General features: G+C 51.4%; 1 protein-coding gene across 2 annotated transcripts in view; it reads left to right on the top strand.

Moving 5' to 3' along the window:
- Positions 1–21671, top strand: part of SLC8A2 (solute carrier family 8 member A2) — a 160478-nt gene extending 138807 nt beyond the window's left edge. Inside the window, exons 5-8 of one of the 2 annotated variants that reach the window (XM_048500059.1) lie at positions 6747–6871; positions 7929–8028; positions 16633–16908; positions 20682–21671. In XM_048500059.1, the coding sequence (XP_048356016.1) occupies positions 6747–6871; positions 7929–8028; positions 16633–16908; positions 20682–21058 (878 nt within the window). In that variant the 3' untranslated portion in view covers positions 21059–21671. The remainder of the gene's footprint in view (positions 1–6746; positions 6872–7928; positions 8029–16632; positions 16909–20681) is intronic. The other variant, XM_048500060.1, reaches the window with a different exon arrangement.
- The last annotated feature ends 1279 nt before the right edge of the window (positions 21672–22950 follow it).

The following is a 22950-nucleotide window of genomic DNA, read 5'->3' on the forward strand; positions in this document are numbered from 1 at the left end:
CTCTCCCCAACCTCCAAAACAGAGAAGTTTCCTACTCCGGGTTCTGCAGGCGGCTGAGTTACAGCTTTCCATTAAACATTGGGGGGGGGGGGGAGAAGGAGCACCGTGCGGGGGTGAGGGATGCCACGAGAGAGAGAGAGAGAGAGTGCGTGGGAGAAAGTGTGTGCACATTAGCCATGTTCTGGGGAGAGGTGGAGTGTGTGGGAGAGAAGCTACGCGCTTCGGAAAGGATGGAGACGAAGATGCACAGAAGGGAGCCAGGCCGTCGGGAGCGCAGGCGCTGCCCAACTGCTCCGAAAGGGCTTCGGTGTGCGTCTGGGAGGGGTGCTGGGTGTATTTGCAAACCCAAGGGCACGGTGTGTGCTTGAGTACGTGTGGAGGGGGCTTCTGCTGGCACACATCTGCTGAACGAGCACCGAACCAATAAACGCATGCAGAGCGGAAGAAGAGTGCTTGTCAGGTGTGGGGAAAAGACACTTAACTTTTGTGCCCTGGGAAAGTGGTTATGGGGAAACCGAGATTATGTGAGGAAGCAGCAGGGGGAGGAGTTCACAAAAGCACCTAGTTCCGTGGTGGCGAACCTTTGGCACTCCAGAGGTTATGGACTACAATTCCCATCAGCCCCTGCCAGCATGGCCAATTGGCCATGCTGGCGGGGGCTGATGGGAATTGTAGTCCATAACATCTGGAGTGCCAAAGGTTCGCCACCACGGACCTAGTTCCTTTTGGGTACTTTTTTATGCTCGTTCACATGCCAGGCTGAGATCTACGCACCCAACTAAACACACACACTGTTCGCACAGCACCCTGGCACAAAGAGGCTGTTCACACACACACCGCCCAACAGTTTCAAGAGTATTGTCTCCTTTTTCCACCATTGGGCCCTCTCCCATCTCATGCACCAGTGGTGTTCAAATATCTGAGCACTGGAAATGCTCAGAAACACCTCTGATGTTCAGACATCTGTACATCGGCAATGTTCAGAAACACCTTGATGCTCAGACTACTGAGCATTCAATGTTCAGAAACAAACTCAATTCCAGTGGTTCTCAACCTTCCTAATGCCGCAACCCTTTAATACAGTTCCTCATGTTGTGGTGACCCCCAACCCTAACATTTATCCAGTTTACAGATGGAGAACACTGATGCAGAGAGTCTTAGGCAGTGGTTCCCAACCTTCATAATGCCGCGACCCTTTAATACAGTTCCTCATGTTGTGGTGACCCCCAACCCTAACATTTATCCAGTTTACAGATGGAGAACACTGATGCAGAGAGTCTTAGGCAGTGGTTCCCAACCTTCATAATGCCGCGACCCTTTAATACAGTTCCTCATGTTGTGGTGACCCCCAACCCTAACATTTAATCCATTTTACAGATGGAGAACACTGATGCAGAGAGTCTTAGGCGACCCCTGTGAAAGGGTCGTTCGACCCCCAAAGGGGTCCCGACCCCCAGGTTGAGAACCACTGCCCAATGCTCATAGTTCTCAGCACTGGAAATGCTCAAAAGCACCCCAGTGTTCAAAGTCGGAGCATCGGCAATGCTCAGAAACACCCACAATGCTCAAATATCCGAGCACGGGCAATGTTCAGAAATAGCCCTGATGCTCAAAGATCTCAGTACTGGCAATGAGATTTGGGCGTCTTAGTTGATAGTTCCATGGGAATGTCAACTCAATGCATGGCAGCTGTGAAAAAGGCAAACTCTATGCTGGGGATAATTAGGAAAGGAATTGAGAATAAAACTGCAAGGATTGTCATGCCCTTATATAAAGCCGTGGTGCGACCGCACTTGGAGTACTGTGTTCAGTTCTGGTCGCCACATCTCAAAAAGGATATTGTGGAGATAGAAAAAGTGCAGAGAAGGGCAACAAGGATGATTGAGGGACTGGAGCACCTTCCCTATGAGGAGAGGCTGCAGCGTTTGGGACTCTTTAGTTTGGAGAGGAGACATCTGAGCGGGGATATGATTGAAGTCTATAAAATTATGCTTGGGGTAGAAAATGTTGACAGAGAGACATTTTTCTCTCTTTCTCACAATACTAGAACCAGGGGGCATTCATTGAAAATGCTGGGGGGAAGAATTAGGACTCATAAAAGGAAACACTTCTTCACGCAACGGGTGATTGGTGTTTGGAATATGCTGCCACAGGAGGTGGTGATGGCCACTCACCTGGATAGCTTTAAAAGGGGCTTGGACAGATTTATGGAGGAGAAGTCGATTTATGGCTACCAATCTTGATCCTCTTTGATCTGAGATTGCAAATGCCTTAGCAGACCAGGTGATCGGGAGCAACAGCAGCAGAAGGCCATTGCTTTCACATCCTGCATGTGAGCTCCCAAAGGCACCTGGTGGGCCACTGCGAGTAGCAGAGAGCTGGACTAGATGGACTCTGGTCTGATCCAGCTGGCTTGTTCTTATGTTCTTATGTTCTTAATGCTGAGAAATACCCCCGACACTGTAAACATCTGAGCACTGGCAATACTCAGAATCATTCCTGATGCTCACACCTGTCTGAACACTGGCAATGCTCAGAGACACTCTGGAACAGTTGAAGACGTTTCCAAGGGGGGAGCTGGCTTTCTGCTTAACATTTTGGGGAGGAAGGGGGCCGAGCTGTCATATTTTGTCAGCCCGGTGAAACGCCTGGTTTCCTGCAACTCACAAAGCTTCAATTAGACGCTTTCCTAGGATTCTTTGGAGCATGTCAGTCTCCACCTAAAGTTAAGTGCCTATGGGGGTTGCCAAAGACTGACTTTGGCTTTGAAAATAGCTGCAAGAGTCCAGACAGATAAAGATTTGTGAGAGATCAGGAGCGTTAGCTCCGCTGTGCAGGAAAAACAGTTTGAAGTCTGTGCGCACCCGGGGCAGAAGACTTCTCAGAAAGGCCTCTGATCCCTTGCAAGGGAAACCCCTCCGAAGATTTCCGGGGGTTCTTTGAAGCGCGCGAGTATAAACGGTTTGGAATCCCCACTTCAGATCAGTCCAAATGCCTAGTTTATGCGAGAGAGCGGGAGAGAGATAACGGTCACACATGGGAACAGGCAAGCCTCAGTAAAGCGGGCAAAGAATTGCAGAGAAATGGTAGCGGGGAACGTGCGTGAGAGAATACGGTTGTGTCTGCCCTTGATGTTTGTAATGTGTCAGCCACCTGTGTGCCTCTGCAGGCCCAAACTACTCACCTGAATGCGTGCGGGAGGGAGAGTTCAAGCCAGCAGGCGACGTTTCGGGGGTACATCGGTTTGTAAAGGGATACATGAGCTGTTGTGGAGAGGTGTGCGTTTGTGGAAAAGAGATGGTTGAGTCAGATAAGCAGTGGCGTACTGCCCATTGGGCAAAGCGGGCAGTTGCCCAAGGTGCAGAAATTTTTAGTCATGCGGGGATGCCTGATTTCTAAGCCCCGCCCACTCTGGTTAAGCCACGCCCACTCTGTACAGTGGCCCACAACCCACTAGAAGCAGAGCAGGAGAACAGGGGAGCTCCGCCTCCGGTGAACTTGGGCTGCTGGGGCCGTCTGGGAAGGGTGAGTGCTGCAGCCGGGCTGCTCTGCCCATGGGTGGGGGGGGGGGCAGAGGTGGGATCCAACCAGTTCTCACCACTTCTCTAGAAGTGGTTATTAATTTTTTCTGAGTGCCAAGAAGGGGTTACTAAAGCAACCTCCCTGCCCAACAGGGACTGGAGGGGCGTGTGTGCGGCGGCGCCACTGTTTGAATCCCACCACCATCGGAACCTGTTATTAAAATTTTTGGATCCCACCACTGGATAGCCCCTGATAAGGAGATGTCCTATAGCAGTGGTGGTGAACCTATGGCACCCCAGATGTTCATGGACTACAATTCCCATCAGTCCCTGCCAGCATGGCCAATTGTAGTCCATGAACATCTGGAGTGCCATAGGTTAACCCACTGTCCTATCGTCTGGAGATGTCCCAGAGATAAAAGGGTTTTGTAGGTTCTTTGCATGGCAGTCAATGGCCCAGGGTCACATCTGTATCAGCCAAGGATGTGTAGTTTGTCAGGTATCTCCCCCCTCCATCGGGTTGCTGACCCCTACCTGGGACCCAGAGATCTCCCAGAATTCCAACTGATTTTCAGCAGAAAGAGATCGGCTTGCTTGGATAAAATTTTTTAAATTTTTGGATCCCACCACTGGGAGGGGCATCAAACTCAGTTTTGCCCGGGGCGCCAGTTTGCCTAGATACGCCATTGCAGATAAGTATGACTGTGTTTGCATATTTGTGTGTAAACAAACAGAACTTTCCTCCCAGAGTCAGGATCGATCGCATTTCGGCCTAAGTGCCTAACGGGAGACTTGCACAACCACGTGTATGATTTCCCGAAAATCAAAAGCTTGAAAGATGAGCTGCCCCACGACGTGTCTGGCTTTGAAGGTCTGCGTCTTTGTGGCTCTCAAGGTGAACAATCAAAGCTTTCGCAGGCTCCCTTGGGTTTTTTTAAATGGCATGGGAGCCACCCCTGGGAGGAGGCGCTGGCAGCCGATACTAACCATTAGGGAGATGTCCCTCATGGGGTGGGGGTGGAAATTGAGATGGGCCAGCCACGGAGAGCAGATTCTTGCTCACGGGGGAGTCAAGAGCGTTTGCGTCCTTGTGAGCCGCATAGATCCCACTCTCTCCCTGGCAAATGCTAAGTTGTGCTCGCTGGGTTTGGAGTATTGGCTGTGGGAGGGGGAACAGGTTTTGCTCCTGATAGCCCTGCAAAGAATGTAAACAAACAGCCGCATCATCCCAACCTTGGGGCAAGGTTGACGGTGTATTCCATGCCTGTAAGAGTTCCCAAGCGCAGCATATGCCATGGGGGGGGGGGGGGGAATAAGGTAAACATACATGGTGTGAAAAATTCAGCACCCTGAGAATGTGAGCTATGTTTATTTCAAAAAACAAACATTCAGGTTTCTATACCCTTTCCCACAAAAAGATGTGAGTAAAATTTTAATCTGCCACCTTTTCCTGGACCTTCCTCATAGGGCCATGGTGGCGAACCTATGGCACTCCAGATGTTCACAGACTACAATTCCCATCAGCCCCTGCCAGCATGGCTAATTCCCCAGATAAGCCTCCACAGCTCAGGTGGCAGAGCTGGGAATCAAACCCGGTTCCTCCAGATTAGATACACGAGCTCTTAACCTCCTACGCCACTGCTGCTCCTTAGATGCAATTCCTGGCATATATATTTTTCTAACTACACTGAGTTAGTAATGCATCCCAATCAATGAAGGGCAATCCCTGACATATAATCCTTACGATCAAGTTTAAAAATCCAGGCAGAATGGTACTGAAGTCAGAGGAGGGGGAGAAAGGATTTCAACAGCGAGTGGGTAGGATTCTGCACAGTTATCTGCTCCCTGCAAGAACAGAATAAAGGATGCAAAAATAAGCAACAGGCTCGATTTACGTGATTTATTCTGATCTCTGGATTCCGTGCTGCTTGGCGCCCCTTTTTCTCTCTTTTTAAATGTTGGTTCTTTCTAGCACAGCGTTATCACACTCACACTTGCTGAATACGCTGGCCCGACAGCTGAACATACGGCTGGTGGGCTCTGCCTTGGCATCAGAGTCGGGTGACGAGGGGGCAGGCGGTTGAATCGACCGGCACTGGGGGTGGGCATCTTGGGACACAATCCATAGCTGAGGTCAGGAATGCGCTGCAGGCTGCAAACGCAGGCCAGCGTGGGCTGCGGGTGCATAGGAGAACAATTAAAAGCCCCTTCGAGCAACCAGCGGAATCAAATTAACCTACCTCAAAGGGTTGTCGTAAGAGGATAGAATCAGAGGAGGGAGAACTGAGAGCATCAGAGCTCCTAAATGGGATGGACCGATTTAGTAAGGTCGTTTCTTCCATTTTGCCATGAAATAATCGTCATAATATGACACTGCTTTAATGGCAGTCAGTGTACTGTTAGGGCCTTTGTCCAACCGTTCCACTTAGCCAAGTTGGAAGCCGTCCTCCAACATCACTGGTTCTTTCTCCATCAGAAATGCCACTGAAGGTTCCTGGTGCTGGAGGAAGGCTTCCCACGTGACTGAGCAGGATAGAGGCCTTTACAACCATTCTGTACCCCATTGATTCCCAGGGCAAGGTCCCAATTGCTGCACCATCAAGGCACAATTACTGCTCCCCAGGCATCTAGAATGGCTCGCAGTGGTTCAAGAATATTACCAGTATACGCCCCAGTGCAAAGTCCAAGTGGTTTGCTTGCATTGGAAGAAGAAGAGGAGGAGGAGGAGGAGTTTGGATTTATATCCCCTTTCTCTCCTGTAGGAGACTCAAACTGAGTCTCTTACAGCCCTTCCCCCCTCACAACAAACACCCTGTGAGGTGGGTGGGGCTGAGAGAGCTCCGAGAAGCTGTGACTAGCCCAAGGTCACCCAGCTGACGTGTGTGAGTGCACAAGCTAATCTGAATTCCCCAGATAAGCCTCCACAGCTCAGGCGGCAGAGCGGGGAATCAAACCTGGTTCCTCCAGATTAGAATGCATCTGCTCTTGACCACTACGCCACTGCTGCTCCTTGATGGGTCTTGAAACTCCCAAAGCATTTAGCAATTGATAGCTGAATGGAGCCTCCATGTTCCAAGGCAAGCTACCGCCAAACACCAGGCTTCACGCCCTTCCTGCAAGCATTGGAGCTTTCTTAGAAGCCACCATTAGCCACAACCTGAGATGGATTTGGTAGGGCTCTGTCTGGAAATTGCATGTTCACGCTGTGTGTCTCCTCCAACTTAGTAGATGCTGACAAAAAGCTCTCTGCCGAGGAAGAGGAGGCCCGGCGGATTGCGGAGATGGGCAAACCCATCCTTGGGGAAAACTCCCGTCTCGAAGTCATCATCGAGGAGTCCTACGATTTCAAGGTAAGGAAGCGACTTACGGCGCCACCTGTTTCCCTGCTGTTGACCTGAGTGGGGAGGAGAGGAGTCCTCAAAAGAAGAGGAAGAGTTTGGATTTATATCCCCCCTTTCTCTCCTGCAGGAGACTCAAAGGCGCTTACAATGTCCTTGCCCTTCCCCCCTTACAACAAACACCCTGTGAGGTAGGTGGGGCTGAGAGAGCTCCAAAGAACTGGGACTAGCCCAAGGTCACCCAGCTGGCGTGTGTGGGAGTGTAGGGACTAGAAATAGTGAAATCAGGACTGTTGAATGCCCAGATGTTCATGGACTACAGATGTTCATGGACTACAATTCCTACCAGCATGGCCAATTGGGAATTGCCGTCCATGAACATCTGGAGTGCCATAGGTTGGCCACCCTTGATATATCCCAGTGATGGCGAACCTTTTCGAGACCGAGTGCCCAAACTGCAACCCAAAACCCACTTGTTTATCGCAAAGTGCCAATGCGGCAATTTAACCTGAATACTGAGGTTTTAGTTTAGAAAAAATGGTTGGCTCTGAGGCGTGCATTACTTGGGAGTAAGCTTGGTGGTAGTTGTTGGCTTTGCTTTGAAGCAACCATGCAACTCTTCAAACGGGTGAATCACGACCCTAGGAGGGTTTACTCAGAAGCAACCCCATTGCCAGCAACAGAGATTACTCCCAGGTAAAGGATCGCGCTTTAGTTCTTTGCATGAAAATCAGTGGGGTTTAACAGCGCTTAACAGGGTTACCTACACGGCTTCCCCAAAACTAGGTCTTAGGTTTAATGCTAATAATCGAGCCCAGCAGCCGAGGCCAGCCTAGATGTGTGTGTGTGTGTGGGGGGGGGAGTGATTTTCCACCCTCCACATGATGAACTCTATGCGTGCCCACAGAGAGGGCTCTGAGTGCCACCTCTGGCACCCATGCCATAGGTTCGCCATCACTGATATATCCTACCTAAAAGAGCCCGTCCTTGGGTCCCCAGGCCCCGCCCCCCTCTCAGCCTCAACAGTTCTGGAAACTTCAATGCCTCTCTGTTGCGTCCTTGTGTCTAGAATACAGTGGACAAGCTCATCAAGAAAACCAACCTGGCGCTGGTGATTGGCACGCACTCCTGGAGGGAGCAGTTCCTCGAGGCAATCACCGTGAGTGCCGGTAGGTGATCCCTACCTGGACCAGTTTTGGGAGATGTGGTGGTGGTGGAAGGTGTCCTCAAGTCGCAGAAAGCTTCTGGCTACCTTTCGTGGGGTCTTCGAGGCAACAGAGGAGGTTTCCCATTGCATTCCTCTGCACGACAACCCTAGTATTCCTTGGTGGGCTCCCATTCCGCATTCTGAGCAGCGTTGACTCTGTTTAGTTTCTGAGAGCTGACGAGATCAGGCCAGCCTGGGCCATCCAAGTCAAGGTGGAAGACAAGCTGAGGTGGTTTGCCATTACCTTCCTCTGCAGGGCAACCCTGGACTTTCTTGGTGGTCTCCTGTCCAAATGCTGACTGGGGCTGGCCCTGCTTAGTTTCTGAATGCTGACAAAACCAGGCTAGCTTGGGCCATCTAGGTCAAGGCAGGAGACAAACTAAGGTGGTTTGCTATCGTCTTCCTCTGCATAGCAACCCTGGACTTGGTGGTCTCCCTTCCAAATACTAACCAGGGTCAGTCCTGCTTAGCTTCTGAGAGCTGACAAGATCAGGCTAGCCTGAGTCATCTAGGTCAAGGCAGGAGACGAACTGAGGTGGTTTGCCATTGCCTTCCTCTGCAGAGCAACCCTGGATTTCCTAGGTGGTCTCCCTTCCAAATACTAACCAGGGTCAATCCTGCTTAGCTTCTGAGAGCTGACAAGATCAGGCTAGCCTGAGTCATCTAGGTCAGGGGTAGGGAACCTGTGACTCTCCAGATGTTCAGGAACTACAATTCCCATCAGCCCCTACCAGCATGGCCAATTGGCCATGCTGGTAGGGCTGATGGGAATTGTAGTTCCTGGAACATCTGAGAGCCTGGCATAGTTCCCTACCCTGATCTAGGTCCAAAGAGCAGGAGATCAACTGAATGTGGTTTGCCATTGCCTTCCTCTGCAGAGCAACCCTGGATTCTCGGTGGTGGTCTCCCTCCAAAATCCAACTAGGGTCAAGTCTTGCTAGCCTCTGAGGAGCTGACAAGATCAGGCTAGCCTGAGTCATCTAGGTCAAGGCAGGAGACAAACTGAGGTGGTTTGCCATTGCCTTCCTCTGCAGAGCAACCCTGGATTTCCGAGGTAGTCTACCTCCCAAATACTAACCAGGGTCAATCCTGCTTAGCCTCTGAGAGCTGACAAGATCAGGCTAGCCTGAGTCATCTAGGGCCAAGGCAGGAGACCTTAACTGAGGTGGCTGCCATTGCCTTCCTCTGCCAGAGCAAACCCTGGGATTTCAAAGAGGTGGGTCTCCCTTCCAAAATCCTAAACCAGGCTCAATCCTGCTTAGCCTCTTGAGAGCTGACAAGATCAGGCTAGCCTGGAGTCACATCGAAATGGGAGCAAGCAGGAGACAAACTGAGGTGGTTTGCCATTGCCTTCCTCTGCAGAGCAACCCTGGATTTCCAAGGTGGTCTCCCTTCCAAATACTAACCAGGGTCAGTTCTGGGTCCTAGCTTCTGAGGAGCTGACAAGATCAGACTAGCCTAAGAGTCATCTAGGTCAAGGCAGGAGAGGAACTGGAGGTATTTTGCCATTGCCCCTTCCTCTGCAGAGCAACCCTGGATTTCCGAGGTGGTCTACCTCCCAAAATACAACCAGGGTCAATCCTGCTTAGCTTCTGAGAGAGCTGACAAGATCAGGCTAGCCTGGAGCTTGGCCCAGGGTCAAGGCAGGAGAGTGCACCTGAGGTGGTCTGCCATTGCCTCTCTCCTGCAGCAACCCTGATTTCCGAAGTGGTCTACCTCCCAAATACTGGAACCAGGGTCAGTCCTGCTTAGCTTCTGAGATGACAAGATCAGGCTAGCCTGAGTCATCTAGGTCAAGGCAGAAGACGAACTGAGGTGGTTTGCCATTGCCCTCTGCAGAGCAACCCTGGGATTTCTAGGTGTGGTTCCTTCAAATACTAACCAGGGCTGGGTCCCCTGTTTAGCTTCTGAGAGCTGACAAGATCAGGCTAGCCTGAGTCATCTAGGTCAAGGCAGGAGAGGAACTGAGGTGGTTTGCCATTGCCTTCCTCTGCAAAGCAACCCTGGATTTCCTAGGTGGTCTACCTCCCAAATACTAACCAGGGTCAATTCTGCTTGACTTCTGAGATCTGACAAGGTGAAGCTACTTTGGGCCACCCAGTCGAGGGCTAACCTGGACTTACTTGGTGGTCACCTGTCCACACAGTCACAGGGTGGGGCCAGCCCTGCTTCCCTTCTGAGGGTTGATGGGATCGAGCTATCCTGGACTATGCCGGCCCTGGAATTAAATTAAAAAATTAAGTCGAGATCTAAATCAGGGGTCTCCAACTCTGGCACTTCCAAATGTTGTTCATGGACTACAATTCCTAATTGGGCTAGCAGATAGCAGGGGCTGAACGTGGGAACTGGTTATGGTCCACACGAACATACTGAAGTGCCAGAGTTGGGACTTCCTGGATCTAAATATTTAGCTGGGGAATGAAACAGCAGACAAGTGGCAAAATGATGGGGGGAGGGGGGGATTAGATGGGGGAGATCATTTTTTAAAGATGCTCCCTGGCATGAAAATCTCCTTGCAAGCAGAAAACTAGCACACCAGTGAGAGAAGTGGAACCAGAAGATATCCTCTGCTGTGCTAGCTTTGCAGGGAGTTTATCCATAGGAGAGCATTCAAAAACGGTTCCCCCCGCAACCTGCCTCCTGATGTAGTCAAAACCACTTCATCACTTCCAGACCCAGCTGTTTCATTTGGCCGTTCGCAAGGAAAAGATTGGCAGCGTAGGGGGGGGAATTACAGACGAACAGGCCCTGTACGGAGGAGGAAAATGAACGTTGCACCGGCGGCTGAACTGAGGCGGTTGTAAATCTGTGTTTTGCTTCTAACACCAAGGAAGCCGGAATTTGCTTTGCAAAGGAAATAAATAAATAAATAAAGTGCAGGCTGCTCAACGCTTCCGCGGCTGCCTCGAAATTTCTGAAAATGACGGCACCCTCGATAACAGTGTGGGTGTTTTCCAGCGCTGGCACCCCCCCCCCCAAAAAACGGGAGGGAATATTATCTTTTCGCTCCTGCACTGTGATGCGCCCACCTCTTTACTCGCGTCCACCTCTGCTCCCTTCGTGTTCGCACTCCTGCTTCTTTGACTCAAGTTTCTGCGTAAGGAAAAAAACACACATTTTTATTCCTTTAGCCGGGGTGGTCAACCTATGGCGCTCCAGATGTTCGTGGACTACAATTCCCATCAGCCCCTGCCAGCATGGCCAGGGGCTGATGGGGATTGTAGTCCATGAACATCTGGGGAGCCATGGGTTGACCACTCCTGCTAGACTCTGAAATGGGCCTCCCCGATTTTTCTTCCACCCAAAGAAGCGGGCGCACTTACATTTCAATTGCCACAATATCCGGTTGGCTGGCAGAAGGCAGAGGCGCCGTGGTGGAATTTTCTGGAGCCCCGATCCCTAAGTTGGTACCTGTGGGTTCCAGGGCTCCCATCAAATCTTTTCGCATGCCCACCAGTTGGGTTAAGAAAGTGTGCGGGGCCAGGTTGATTTTTTTTTGCCCAGCAAGGCTTCTGATTGGCTGCTGGCTGCTGGAGCATTGATCGGCTGTGCAGATTTTTAAAAAAACAGTCCTGTGATAGCAGCCATCACAGAATGAGGTTTCTTCACTGTGTGACTGAAAATAGAAGAAGAGGAGTTTGGATTTATACCCCACCTTTAAAGAATCTCAAAATGCCATACAAACTTCTTCCTTTTTTCTCCCCACAACAGACACCTTATGGGGTAGAGAGGTTTTTTTGGGATTTATATCCCCAGACCAGGCTCTCCTGTGGAGGAGCAGACTCAAACCTGTGGCTGTTTGAGGAACAATCCTTTATTGCCCTAGACAGCAGTAAACCCTCACAACAAACAGATTAAAGCATATACAACGTAGGATGTAATATTGGGACGAAGAAATCTACTGGCATTTAGTAATTTCCCTGTGAGGTGGGTCTGGGGCACTATCTTACAAGAGAAGGATCGAGGTTGTCAACTTCTGTGAAGCTGTGATCTAGGCCCATAGGTCACCCAGGCTGGCGGGTAAATGTTAAGGGAATTGGGAGATTCACAGGCTTGGATCTGAATTCTCTGAGAGAAGCCTCCACAGTCAGGCGGCAGAGCTGGGAATCAAACCCGGTTCCTCAACAGGAGCCATAGATACACTGAAGCTCTTCGAAACATCTCCCACGCCCACTGCTTGCTCCTAGATGGGACTGAGCAAGAGTTCTGAAGGCAGAACATTGGGCCTAGCCTGGTCACCCAGCATTATGGCTCTCACGCTTTGGACGTGGGTTTATTAAACAATACAGGTAATTCAAACAAACCTGGTTGTTTGAATTAAAGTCTGGTGCTCTTAACAACAGACCAGGTGATCGGGAGCAACAGCCGCAGAAGGCCACTGCGTTCACATCCTACATGTGAGCTCCCAAAGGCACCTGGTGGGCCACTGCGAGTAGCAGAGAGCTGGACTAGATGGACTTTGGTCTGATCCAGCTGGCTTGTTCTTATGTTCTTATGTTCTTAACACTACACTGCCTGGGGACCTGTTATTGGGCTAAGATGGGTTAGCTTAAAAGTAGGCAAGCTTTACAGTGCCACAGAATGCACGGTGAAAGCGTGCAGCACCATTGGGCAAAAGTGGGCAAAGTTGCCCTTAGGCTTATGAAATTTTTCACACATCCGAGGGGCACCTGATTTATAAGCCCCGCCCACTCTGGCTAAGCCCTGCCCTCTCTGTATACCCACTCTGTACGCCCACAAGCCACCACAGGCAGAACAGGAGGACAGGGAGCTCTGCCTGCAGTGAACTTGGGTTGCTGGGGCCGTCCAGGAAGGATGAGTGCCACGGCCGGGCTGCTCTTCCCATGGGGGGGGGGGCATCAAACTCAGGGTTTGCCCAGGGTGCCAGTTTGCCTAGGTACACCACTGACAGAACGCTTCCTCGCCATCTTCTGAACTTCACAAAAGGTATCCAAATGGGTAGTCCCAAATGGAAATCCTGTTGCAGAAGTCAGCTATTGGTGCTTGAAATATTGGTGCTTGAAATATTGGTGCTTGAAATCATCTCTTCTCCCACCAGCGCTATGCAAAACAAAGAGTTCTATGGAAGTCAGAAATTTGCACAGGCCTACACTAACCTATGGCCCAGACTAACCCAGCCTTGACAGATCTTGGAAGCTAAGCATGGTCAGCTGTGGTTAGTACGTGGATGGGAGGCCACCGAGGAAGTCCAGGGCCGCTACACAGAGGCAGGCAATAGCAATACATCTGTTTTTATCCTGACTTGGATGACTCAGACTAGCCCAGTCTCAACAGATGATGGAAACTAAGCCGAGTCAGTCTTTCTTTGTACATGGATGGGAGACCACCTAGGAAGCCAGGGTCAGTAGGCGGAGGCAGGCAATGGCTGACCACCTCTGAAAACCCTACGGGGTCACCATCAGTCAACCGCAATTTGACAGCAGTTTCTACCCCCAATCTATATTGAATTCCTTAAAAGATGTCCATGAATCTATGGGTTATCTCCTAATGGCCATAAATGATGTAATTAACGTTGGCTTGCATGGTCCCGTTAGGGCTGACTCACACTCCTTCCGACACTCCTAAACACACACAAACCCTCGCCCACCCGTCTACCACCTGCCTAGGTGGAAAGAAGTTAAAACTAGCAAGTGGTCTTTCTCGCAGCATGCGGTGTGGCGGTTGCGCCCTCTACTGGCCAGGCTGCCTTATGACGCTTTCCATCCTGTTTGAACGGTTTCTCCTGTTATTTTGTCCGGGAGTGAACGTGGCAGGGTATAGCTTGGAAGCTAAGCAGGGGGCATTTGGATGGGAGACCGCCACAGAAGGCGGTGCAGAGGAAGGCAACGGCAAACCACCTCTGCTGCTCACTTGCTTTGAAAGCCCCTTTCTGGGGCTGTCCTAAATCGGCTGCGACTTGACAGCACTTTGCACACAAAATAATTGGCCCTTCCGCACAGATTCCCCCGCCAACCGCATGCACGCACCGCCCAGGTTCAGCAGGTTTACTGGTATAATTCAGTTCACGGTGGGCACCGTTTTGTCAGGCATGACCTTTCATAGCAGCCTGACAGGCAGAAGTTCAGTAGGCGAAGCTTTTCCTGGCACAACAACACTTGAGAAACACTAAGGGTGCGATTCTGCACTTTCAGCTGTTATCGCATCCCACAAGTTCGAAGCAAAGGCGTTTCGACCTAAGTGCGTCTGCGACAAACCACTGGGATCGACGGGGTTTTGTACCAGCTTCGCCCCGTGTAACGGTCAAATTTCCGACTCCAGTTGGGAACGACTACTTTTTTCAGGGAACCACGCTCGAACTCAGCTCGATTCCAGTAAAGTGCGGAATCTCTGGTGCCAGGAGTCCCCCATTCAGCCAATCACAGCTGAGTGTTCCGGGCATGCGTACAGCTGGCCAATCAAAAAACGCCACCTTCGTCCCTCCATTCCCGTGGCAGTTTTTTTAATAACGTGTGTAGGGATAGACGGAACATGGCCATAGAACAGTAGCCAATCGGAACGGAGCGGCGAAGAGGCACAGGATGATTCCGCCCTCCGAGCTGGGATCAAGCTGGTTCCAGTGGGGAACAACAATGGCTTTGACTTACGTCAGTACCCTTCTCAGGGAACTGGGTCTGACCTATTTTACTCATGTGCGGAATCGCCCTAGGAGAAACTCCATCCCTTTCGACCCTGTTTTAGGAGAGGTTGTGGAGAAAGCCCCGGAGGGGATCATGGCTCAGTGGCAGAGAAGAAGTCCGCAGCATCCCCAGTTAAAAAAAGACGAGGCAGAAGGCAACAGGAAAGACCTCTCCCTTAGATTACAGCCTGAGTAGACATCCCCCCTATCAGTGCACATTATGAGAACTGGTGCACCGCATCAGGCATTCGCAAGTATTATGAGTGCCAAATCAGTCCAGGGGTCCAGCATTCTCTTTCTGGGAATACCGCAAGCAGAACTTGGATGGGAATATCTTCTCCTCCTCCTCCTCTCTTTAGGATCTGATGAATTCAGATAGACTTCCTTGCTCCATGGAGGTTACACATAACTATCACGCGGACCTTTGGCACTCCAGATGTTATGGACTACAATTCCCATCAGCCCCTGCCAGCATGGCCAATTGGTCATACTGGCAGGGGCTGATGGGAATTGTAGTCCATAACATCTGGAGTGCCAAAGGTTCGCCACCACAGCAGTCTAATCCCTGATCAGGCAGCTTTGCATGTGAATGAGATAGACTGCCTTGCTCCCTGGAGGTTACACATAACTATCACTCTCTAATTCCTGATCTAATCCCTGATCAGGCAGCTTTGCGTGTGAATGAGATAGACTGCCTTGCTCCATGGAGGTTACACATAGCTATCACTGCCTAATCTCTGATCTAATCCCTGATAAGGTAGTTTTGCATGTGAATGAGATAGACTGCCTTGCTCCATGGAGGTTTCACATAGCTATTACTGTCTAATCCCTGATCTAATCCCTGATAAGGCAGCTTTGCTTGTGAATGAGATAGACTGCCTTGCTCCATGGAGGTTACACATAGCTATCACTGTCTAGTCCCTGATCTAATCCCTGATAAGGCAGCTTTGCGTGTGAATGAGATAGACTGCCTTGCTCCATGGAGGTTACAAATAGCTATCACTGCCTAATCCCTGATCTAATCCCTGATAAGGCAGCTTTGCGAGTGAATGCAGGGGCATATATATGTATATCTATATATATAAAAAGCAAACCGTGTATTTGTTAGTGGTAGTATAACTCAGTAACTGCTGGGCCAATTCCTCTGAAAATTCCCAGCCACTGTAGTCAGCCAGGCGAGAGTGTTTTTAGATGTTCACGTACCTGAAATTTCACACCTGGCCCAGGTAAAACGCCTTTTTCCTGGCACTCCCTGGTGAAGGACATGCAGCTGCCTGTGTGTAACTGTCACCCTTTGAATGTTCGTGCTGCTTAGAATGTTCACTCAGACAGCCAGATATGAGGAGTGGAAACAGCACATAGGCAGTAACTCGAGTGGAAGTGAAACACATACACACACATACACATGAGGGAGAGGGAGGGGTGGCATGCAAGGGAAGAGAAGTGAGGGAGGGGAGAGAGTGAGGGGTGGCATGCAAGGGAGGGGAGGGAGGGGACCCAGCATCTGGATATGACCCACCCACTCTGGCGGAGGGAGAGGGAAGGGTCAGCGTCTGTTCCTTTCCCATTTCACCATAATAACCCACAGCAACGCGTGGCCGGGTACCGCTAGTAGTATTGTAATTTTATATATAATCAAAGAGCACAGGCGGGGTTTGGGGAGGGGAGGGGCCTCAGCAGAATATGAAGTCATTGAGTCTTCCTGCCAAATCGTCCCATTTTCTCTGTCATCCGGAGGCCTGTTGTAATACTGAGAGATCTCCAAGCCCTTAAACTTAGGAGGCAGCTGACCCCACACTTTGCAAATAGAGAATGCCCCCTGTTAGTAATTTCTCACGGGAAGAATCCCTTTCCTTGGCCTGCGCTCAGCCTGCTGCCAACTGCTTTTCCCTGGCACAGAACGCTGATTCTCGGGTTTCTCCATCCTAGGAGACGAAGAAGACGAGGAGGATGGCCGGGAGGAGCGCCTCCCTTCCTGCTTCGACTACGTCATGCACTTCTTGACCGTCTTCTGGAAGGTTCTGTTTGCCTGCGTGCCCCCCACCGAGTACTGGAACGGGTGGGCCTGCTTCAGCGTCAGCATCTTGGTGATCGGCATGCTGACGGCCCTCATCGGGGACCTGGCCTCCCACTTCGGCTGCACCGTCGGCCTCAAGGACTCGGTCAATGCCGTCGTCTTCGTGGCCCTGGGCACCTCCATACCAGGTATCATGAGAACCGGCACGCCAGATCAGTCCAAGGGCCCAGCGTTCTCCTTCTGGGAAGCCCACAAGCAGAACTTGGAAGGGAATATCTTCCTCCCTCCTCTCCCTAGGAGCTGGTGAACTGAGATAGACTGCCACAATACATGGAGGTTCCACATAGCTGCCACTGCCTAATACGCATTGATAGGGGGCTGAGATAGACTGCCTCAACACATGGAGGTTCCACATAGCTGCCACTGCTTAATACGCATTGATAGGGGACTAAGATAGACTGCCTCAATACATGGAGGTTCCACGTAGCTGCCACTGCCTAATACGCATTGATAGGGGGCTGAGATAGACTGCCTCAACACATGGAGGTTCCACATAGTTATCCCTGCCAAATGCACATTGATAGGGGACTAAGATAGACTGCCTCAACACATGGAGGTTCCACATAGCTGTCACTGCCTAATACGCATTGATAGGGGGCTGAGATAGACTGCCTTAACACATGGAGGTTCCACATAGCTGTCACTGCCTAATACGCATTGATAGGGGGCTGAGATAGACTGCCTCAACACATGGAGGTTCCACATAGTTATCCCTGCCAAATACCCAATCATGGGGATCGAAATAGACTGCTTTGCTACATGGAGGTTCTGCATAGCTGTGACGGCCTAATAGCTACTGATAGGACTCTTTCTGGGAATTTGCTCAGTCTGTTTAAAAAACCGAATGCTGGCCGACTCCACTTGCTGAAGGGTAATAGGAGGGGGGAATGTGACAAGGAGGGAATTTCAACCACAGAGTCACGTGTGAAGAGATGAGAGAAGGGTTGCCAACTCCAGGTTGGGAGATGTGGGGGAGGAGCCTGGAGGGGGCGGAGTTTGGGGAGGGGAGGGACCTCAGCCGGAGATAACGTGATGCAGCCATTTTCTCCAGGGGAGCGGATCTCGATCTTCTCAAGATCACTTGTAGAAAGTGGGCGAGGCCAAGTGGGGCTTTTGCCCTGCAAGGCTTTTGATTGGCTACTGGAGATTTGATTGGCTGTGCAGATTTTTAAATGATCTGCTTTGGCAGCAGCTACCAGGAGAGTTCAGAGATCTTCATTGTGCGACTGAAGATAAGCTGCAGCCACTGACGGCCATTTTGTGGCTGCGCCCACCACGCTGTATCCGAATTCTAAAGGTGCCCGCAGGCTCAGAAGGGTTGGGGCCTCCTGGTCTGCACCGTGGCCACAAACGAGTGGAGGCAGACTTGGGCATTATACGGCCCGCGGGCCAAATCCGGCCCACCGGATGACCCTGACTGGCCCCCCCCTGCTGTGCTGGGGAGCGAGGCGCCTTTGAAAGCCCCGCAGAAGCCAGTTGCCTTGGCTGCCGGCTTCTGCGGGGCTTTCAAAAGCGCCTCCCACCCCCCCCACCCCGCCTTTTTGCCCGGCCTTCCACAATATTTTCTGTTTCTTATGCGGCCCCATGGAAAAAATAATTGCCCACCCCTGAGTGGAGGGAACCGCTGGCCCGTTTTCCACTGCTCTGTACTGCCACCACTGCAGGTGGCCATGGGTGGAATTTCAGCCATCCACCTCAGAGGGATCACGTGACGCAAGGCACGGGATGGGTTCCAACATTCCTATGAAGCTGGCCACGCTCCTCCGCCGAGCAACCCCCCATGACTGCTTGGCTGCTGAGCGACCGGCCAGCCGAGAACTCACCCTTCTCTTGAGCAGCCCCAGACGTAACGCCTTGGCGTCAGCTGCCGCGTAGGTCACCCAGAGGCCGCTGTCAACGTGCTGCACGAAGCACGTGGACTCGCCGTACTTGATCTCGGGGGCTCCCATCCCCTCCACGTCTCGCTTCGGGACCACATCCAGCTTTTCCTGAAAAGGTGGGAAGGAGAAAGGTTTTCCGGAGTCCGCAAAGGATAAACTTGTTACAACTTGTAGTGTAGTTAGACCTCAAGTGGGGTGTGTGTGTGAACTGTGGTCTCCCTTGTCCTAGGCCAGGGGTCTGCAACCTGCGGCTCTCCAGAAGTTCATGGGCTACAATTCCCATCAGCCCCTGCCAGCATGGCCAATTGATCTTCTAGAGATCACTTGTAGAAAGTGGGCAAGGCCAAGTAGTGGGCGAGGCCAATTGGCCATGCTGCCAGGGGCTGATGGGAATTGTAGCCCATGAACATCTGGAGAGTCGCAGGTTGCAGACCCCTGCCCTAGACCAAATGCTAACCGCTACGACACCGCTAGGACTAATAAAAGGAAACACTTCTTCACGCAACGTGGGATTGGTGTTTGGAATATGCTGCCACAGGAGGGGGTGATGGCCACTAACCTGGATAGCTTTAAAAGGGGCTTGGACAGATTTATGGAGGAGAAGTCAATCTATGGCTCCCAGTCTTGATCCTCTTTGATCTGAGATTGCAAATGCCTTAACAGTCCAGGTGCTCGGGAGCAACAGCTGCAGAAGGCCCTTGCGTTCACCTCCTGCACGTGAGCTCCCAAAGGCACCTGGTGGGCCACTGCGAGTAGCAGAGAGCTGGACTAGATGGACTCTGGTCTGATCCAGCTGGCTTGTTCTTATGTTCTTATGTTCTTATGTTCTTATGACACACTGGCTCCAGGTAAACTTCCCCCCCATATGGGTGCATCCACACAAATTCTTCCGACTACTTTCTCTACTATTCCTCATATAAGGCAGGATTCTTTCCCACCCTAGCGGGCGGAAGACAGAATATTTTTTCGCCCTGGATTGGCATTGCAGCCCCTTCTGGGGAGTGCCAGCTGTCTTTATTTAAAACATCAGGGATTCCCAATGGGGTGCCCGTGGCAACCATGGCACCCATCAACAACTTTTATGGGGGCACCAAGAAAATGGGCGGGGCCTTGTGGTTCTCTTGCTCAGCAGGCCTTTTATTGGCCGCTGAAGAGCCAATTGGCCGTGCAGATTAAAATGACGCTGGTTCACCGGCAGCTGCCCCCACAGTGTTGGCTTTTATCCTCTCTCACTCCCCTTTCCCAATTTATTTTTAAAATTACTCCTCTTCCTCTCTGTACTTGGGCTTCCTATACGTGGTTGTCTCCGCCTCCTCTGGCAGCCATTTTATAACTGCGTCCGCCACCCCGTGTCAGAATTCTAAAGGTGCTCGCAGGCGCAAAAAGGTTGGAGACCCTGGAGTTAGATTGGCAAACTTGGATCTGCCAGATCCAAGTTCGAATCCCTACTCTGCCATGGAAGCTGACTGGATCCAGGGATGGCCAACCTATTGTGCCCCAGATGTTCATGGACTACAATTCCCATTAGCCCCAATTGGCCAAGCTGGCAGGAGCACCATAGGTTGGTCACCCCTAACCTATACTCTCAGCCTAACCTACCTCACAAAGCTGTTGTGATGATAAAGTAGAGAAGAAGAAGAAGAAGATTTTCAATTTATATCCCCCCTTTCTCTCCTGTAGGAGACTCAAAGGGGCTTACAATCACCTTGCCCTTCCCCCCTCACAACAAACACCCTGTGAGGTGGGTGAGGCTGAGAGAGCTCCGCAAAGCTGTGACTAGCCCAAGGTCACCCAGCTGGCGTGTGTGGGAGTGCACAGGCTAATCTGAATTCCCCAGATAAGCCTCCACAGCTCAGGCGGCAGAGCTGGGAATCAAACCTGGTTCCTCCAGATCAGAGTGCACCTGCTCTTAGCCACTGCTCTTAGCCACTACGCCACTGCTGCTCCTTGTTTCTCAACCCCCTGACGTCTCCCCGGCCTGCTTCCAAACCCCTTCCAATCCGGCTCTTCTCTTCCCACAGACACCTTCGCCAGCAAAGTGGCGGCCCTGCAAGACCAGTGCGCTGACGCCTCCATTGGCAATGTGACAGGTAGCAACGCGGTCAACGTCTTCCTGGGCTTGGGCGTGGCCTGGTCGGTGGCCGCCATCTACTGGGCCTTCCAAGGCAAAGACTTTGAGGTGCAGACGGGCACCCTGGCCTTCTCCGTCACCCTCTTCACCATCTTCGCCTTCATCAGCATCAGCGTCCTGATGTACCGCCGCCGTCCGCACATAGGGGGCGAACTGGGGGGGCCCCGAACCGCCAAAATCCTCACCGCCGCCCTCTTTCTGGGCCTCTGGTTCCTCTACATCCTCTTCGCGAGCTTGGAGGCCTACTGCCACATCGAAGGGTTCTGAACACTCCTGGCCGGAGGGCACAGAAGTGGGGCGGGCCAGGGAAAAGGGGAGGAGGCTAGAGGTTCACGACACTCTGCAAAGAGACCCTCACTGCAGCCCCTCTTCCCACGCCCCCCGGAGCATCCGTTTGTACCACAAATCTCTCTCTTAGCTGCCAGCCCCGGTTTTTCGAGCATCTCTGGCAGAGGGCGGGGGTTATTTTTTAACGTAACCTTCCCCCTTCTGCAGCAAACATTCCAACAGTTTTTGTGTGCGTATATGTGGAAGGCCTGCTCCCCCCACACTGCAGACCTGAGTACTGGGTATTAAAACCGACGGGAACAGGGCTTCCCCCCCGCCCCAATTTGCCTCCTCGCTTGGCTGAAGGAACTGCTGGTGTGTCGACTAAATTGCTATCCAGGGATCCGACAGCTCTAACCCAGCCAGGACCCCAGAATTTGGAAGAAGCAAGAACCTTGTTCCATCAAAGGTTTTGTAAAAAGTGTTGCCTCCCCCCCTCCTTACTGTATTTTTGAATGGGGGGCCCCGGGACACGCGGAGTGGGGTGTGGAGATGCTAGAGAGGGACAGTATCAGGAACGAGGTGGGGTTTTACTGTTTATTCTCTCTCTGTCTCTCTCTGTCTCTTTTTCCCATTTGACATTTTCAATAGGTGTTTCGTTGTGTGCAATACGTCTTGCCGGGCGGGGGGGGGGGGGCACCAAGACTGTTTAGCCCAGACTCGGCCCAACAAAAAGACGAGGGGGCATTTGACCTCAACGCCAGCACCCTGCTTCCTCCCTTTCGAGATTCTTTGAGGGCCGTTGTTGGTGGGGTTCACATGAGCCGCTACTCGGGGGCAAACCGCCGTTAACGTGCTTTTAACGCTCGGTTCATTGACACTGACAAGATGTGTTTTAAGAAAAGGAGCCCCTCTTGAGAGGATTTTTCTCGTGTTTTCCATTCATGGATGGATCATTGATTACCAGAGTAGATGACCCTCTACGTTCCCTCTTTAGGCGATTTCTATCTTCCTTCGTTCTATCTGGAAACAATTCCGTGGCATTCTCTCTGTGACCTGATTCGTGCCACTCATCGCTGGATAAACGAGCCGCCCTCCTACGAACATTGGCATGGATTGTGCTGGGTGGATCCCCTGGAGAATCCCTACATTACAACCATACCGTCCTGGAAGAGATTCCCACAAGATCCTCCCCTCACCCAATATTTCCACCGTTCAAACTCTCTTTTTACAGCAAAGGATCCAGATCATAAGGACCGCGGAATTCCGCAAAACCCGAAATATAGGAAACAGATCTACCACTTCGCTGAAAGAGGTTTCTCGCCGTTCCGAAAGTTGTCCCGTTCTGACATATTTACATGAATGATGAAGCCTGTCTGGAGCGAGGGCCGTTGCTCTTTGGATTGTGGGAATGAAAACGCAAGACCAGTGTTTGTGGATCTTCACATGGCTCCAAGTTTCTCATTTTTTGCAGCATGAATTACAGTAGACTCCTCAAGTCGGAAGCTTAGTTTGAGGCCACTCGCTCTGACCCCCTACCCCGGTCGGAAAATTCAAAGCTAGAGCATTCCTGATGAATGGCCGTCCACAGAGGGCGGGCCTCCGAGCCACGATTGGATGGACAGCTCTTATTGAAATAAGTTAGGCATATTCAAGACACACAAAAAATTAGAGCCAAGAAGTGTGAGATTCCTGTCCCAGGACCATGATGTAGCAGAGAATCTCATTTTGAGAAGAAGAAAAGAGTTGGATTTAGATCCCCCTTTTCTCTCCTGCAAGGAGACTCAAAGGGGCTGACAAACTCCTTCCCCTTCCCCCCCTCACAACAAACACCCTGTGAGGTAAGTGGGGCTGAGAAAGCTCAGAAGAACTGTGACCAACCCACGGGTGCC

The sequence above is a fragment of the Sphaerodactylus townsendi genome, linkage group LG06 (assembly GCF_021028975.2).
Source record: "Sphaerodactylus townsendi isolate TG3544 linkage group LG06, MPM_Stown_v2.3, whole genome shotgun sequence".
Lineage (NCBI taxonomy): Eukaryota > Metazoa > Chordata > Lepidosauria > Squamata > Sphaerodactylidae > Sphaerodactylus > Sphaerodactylus townsendi.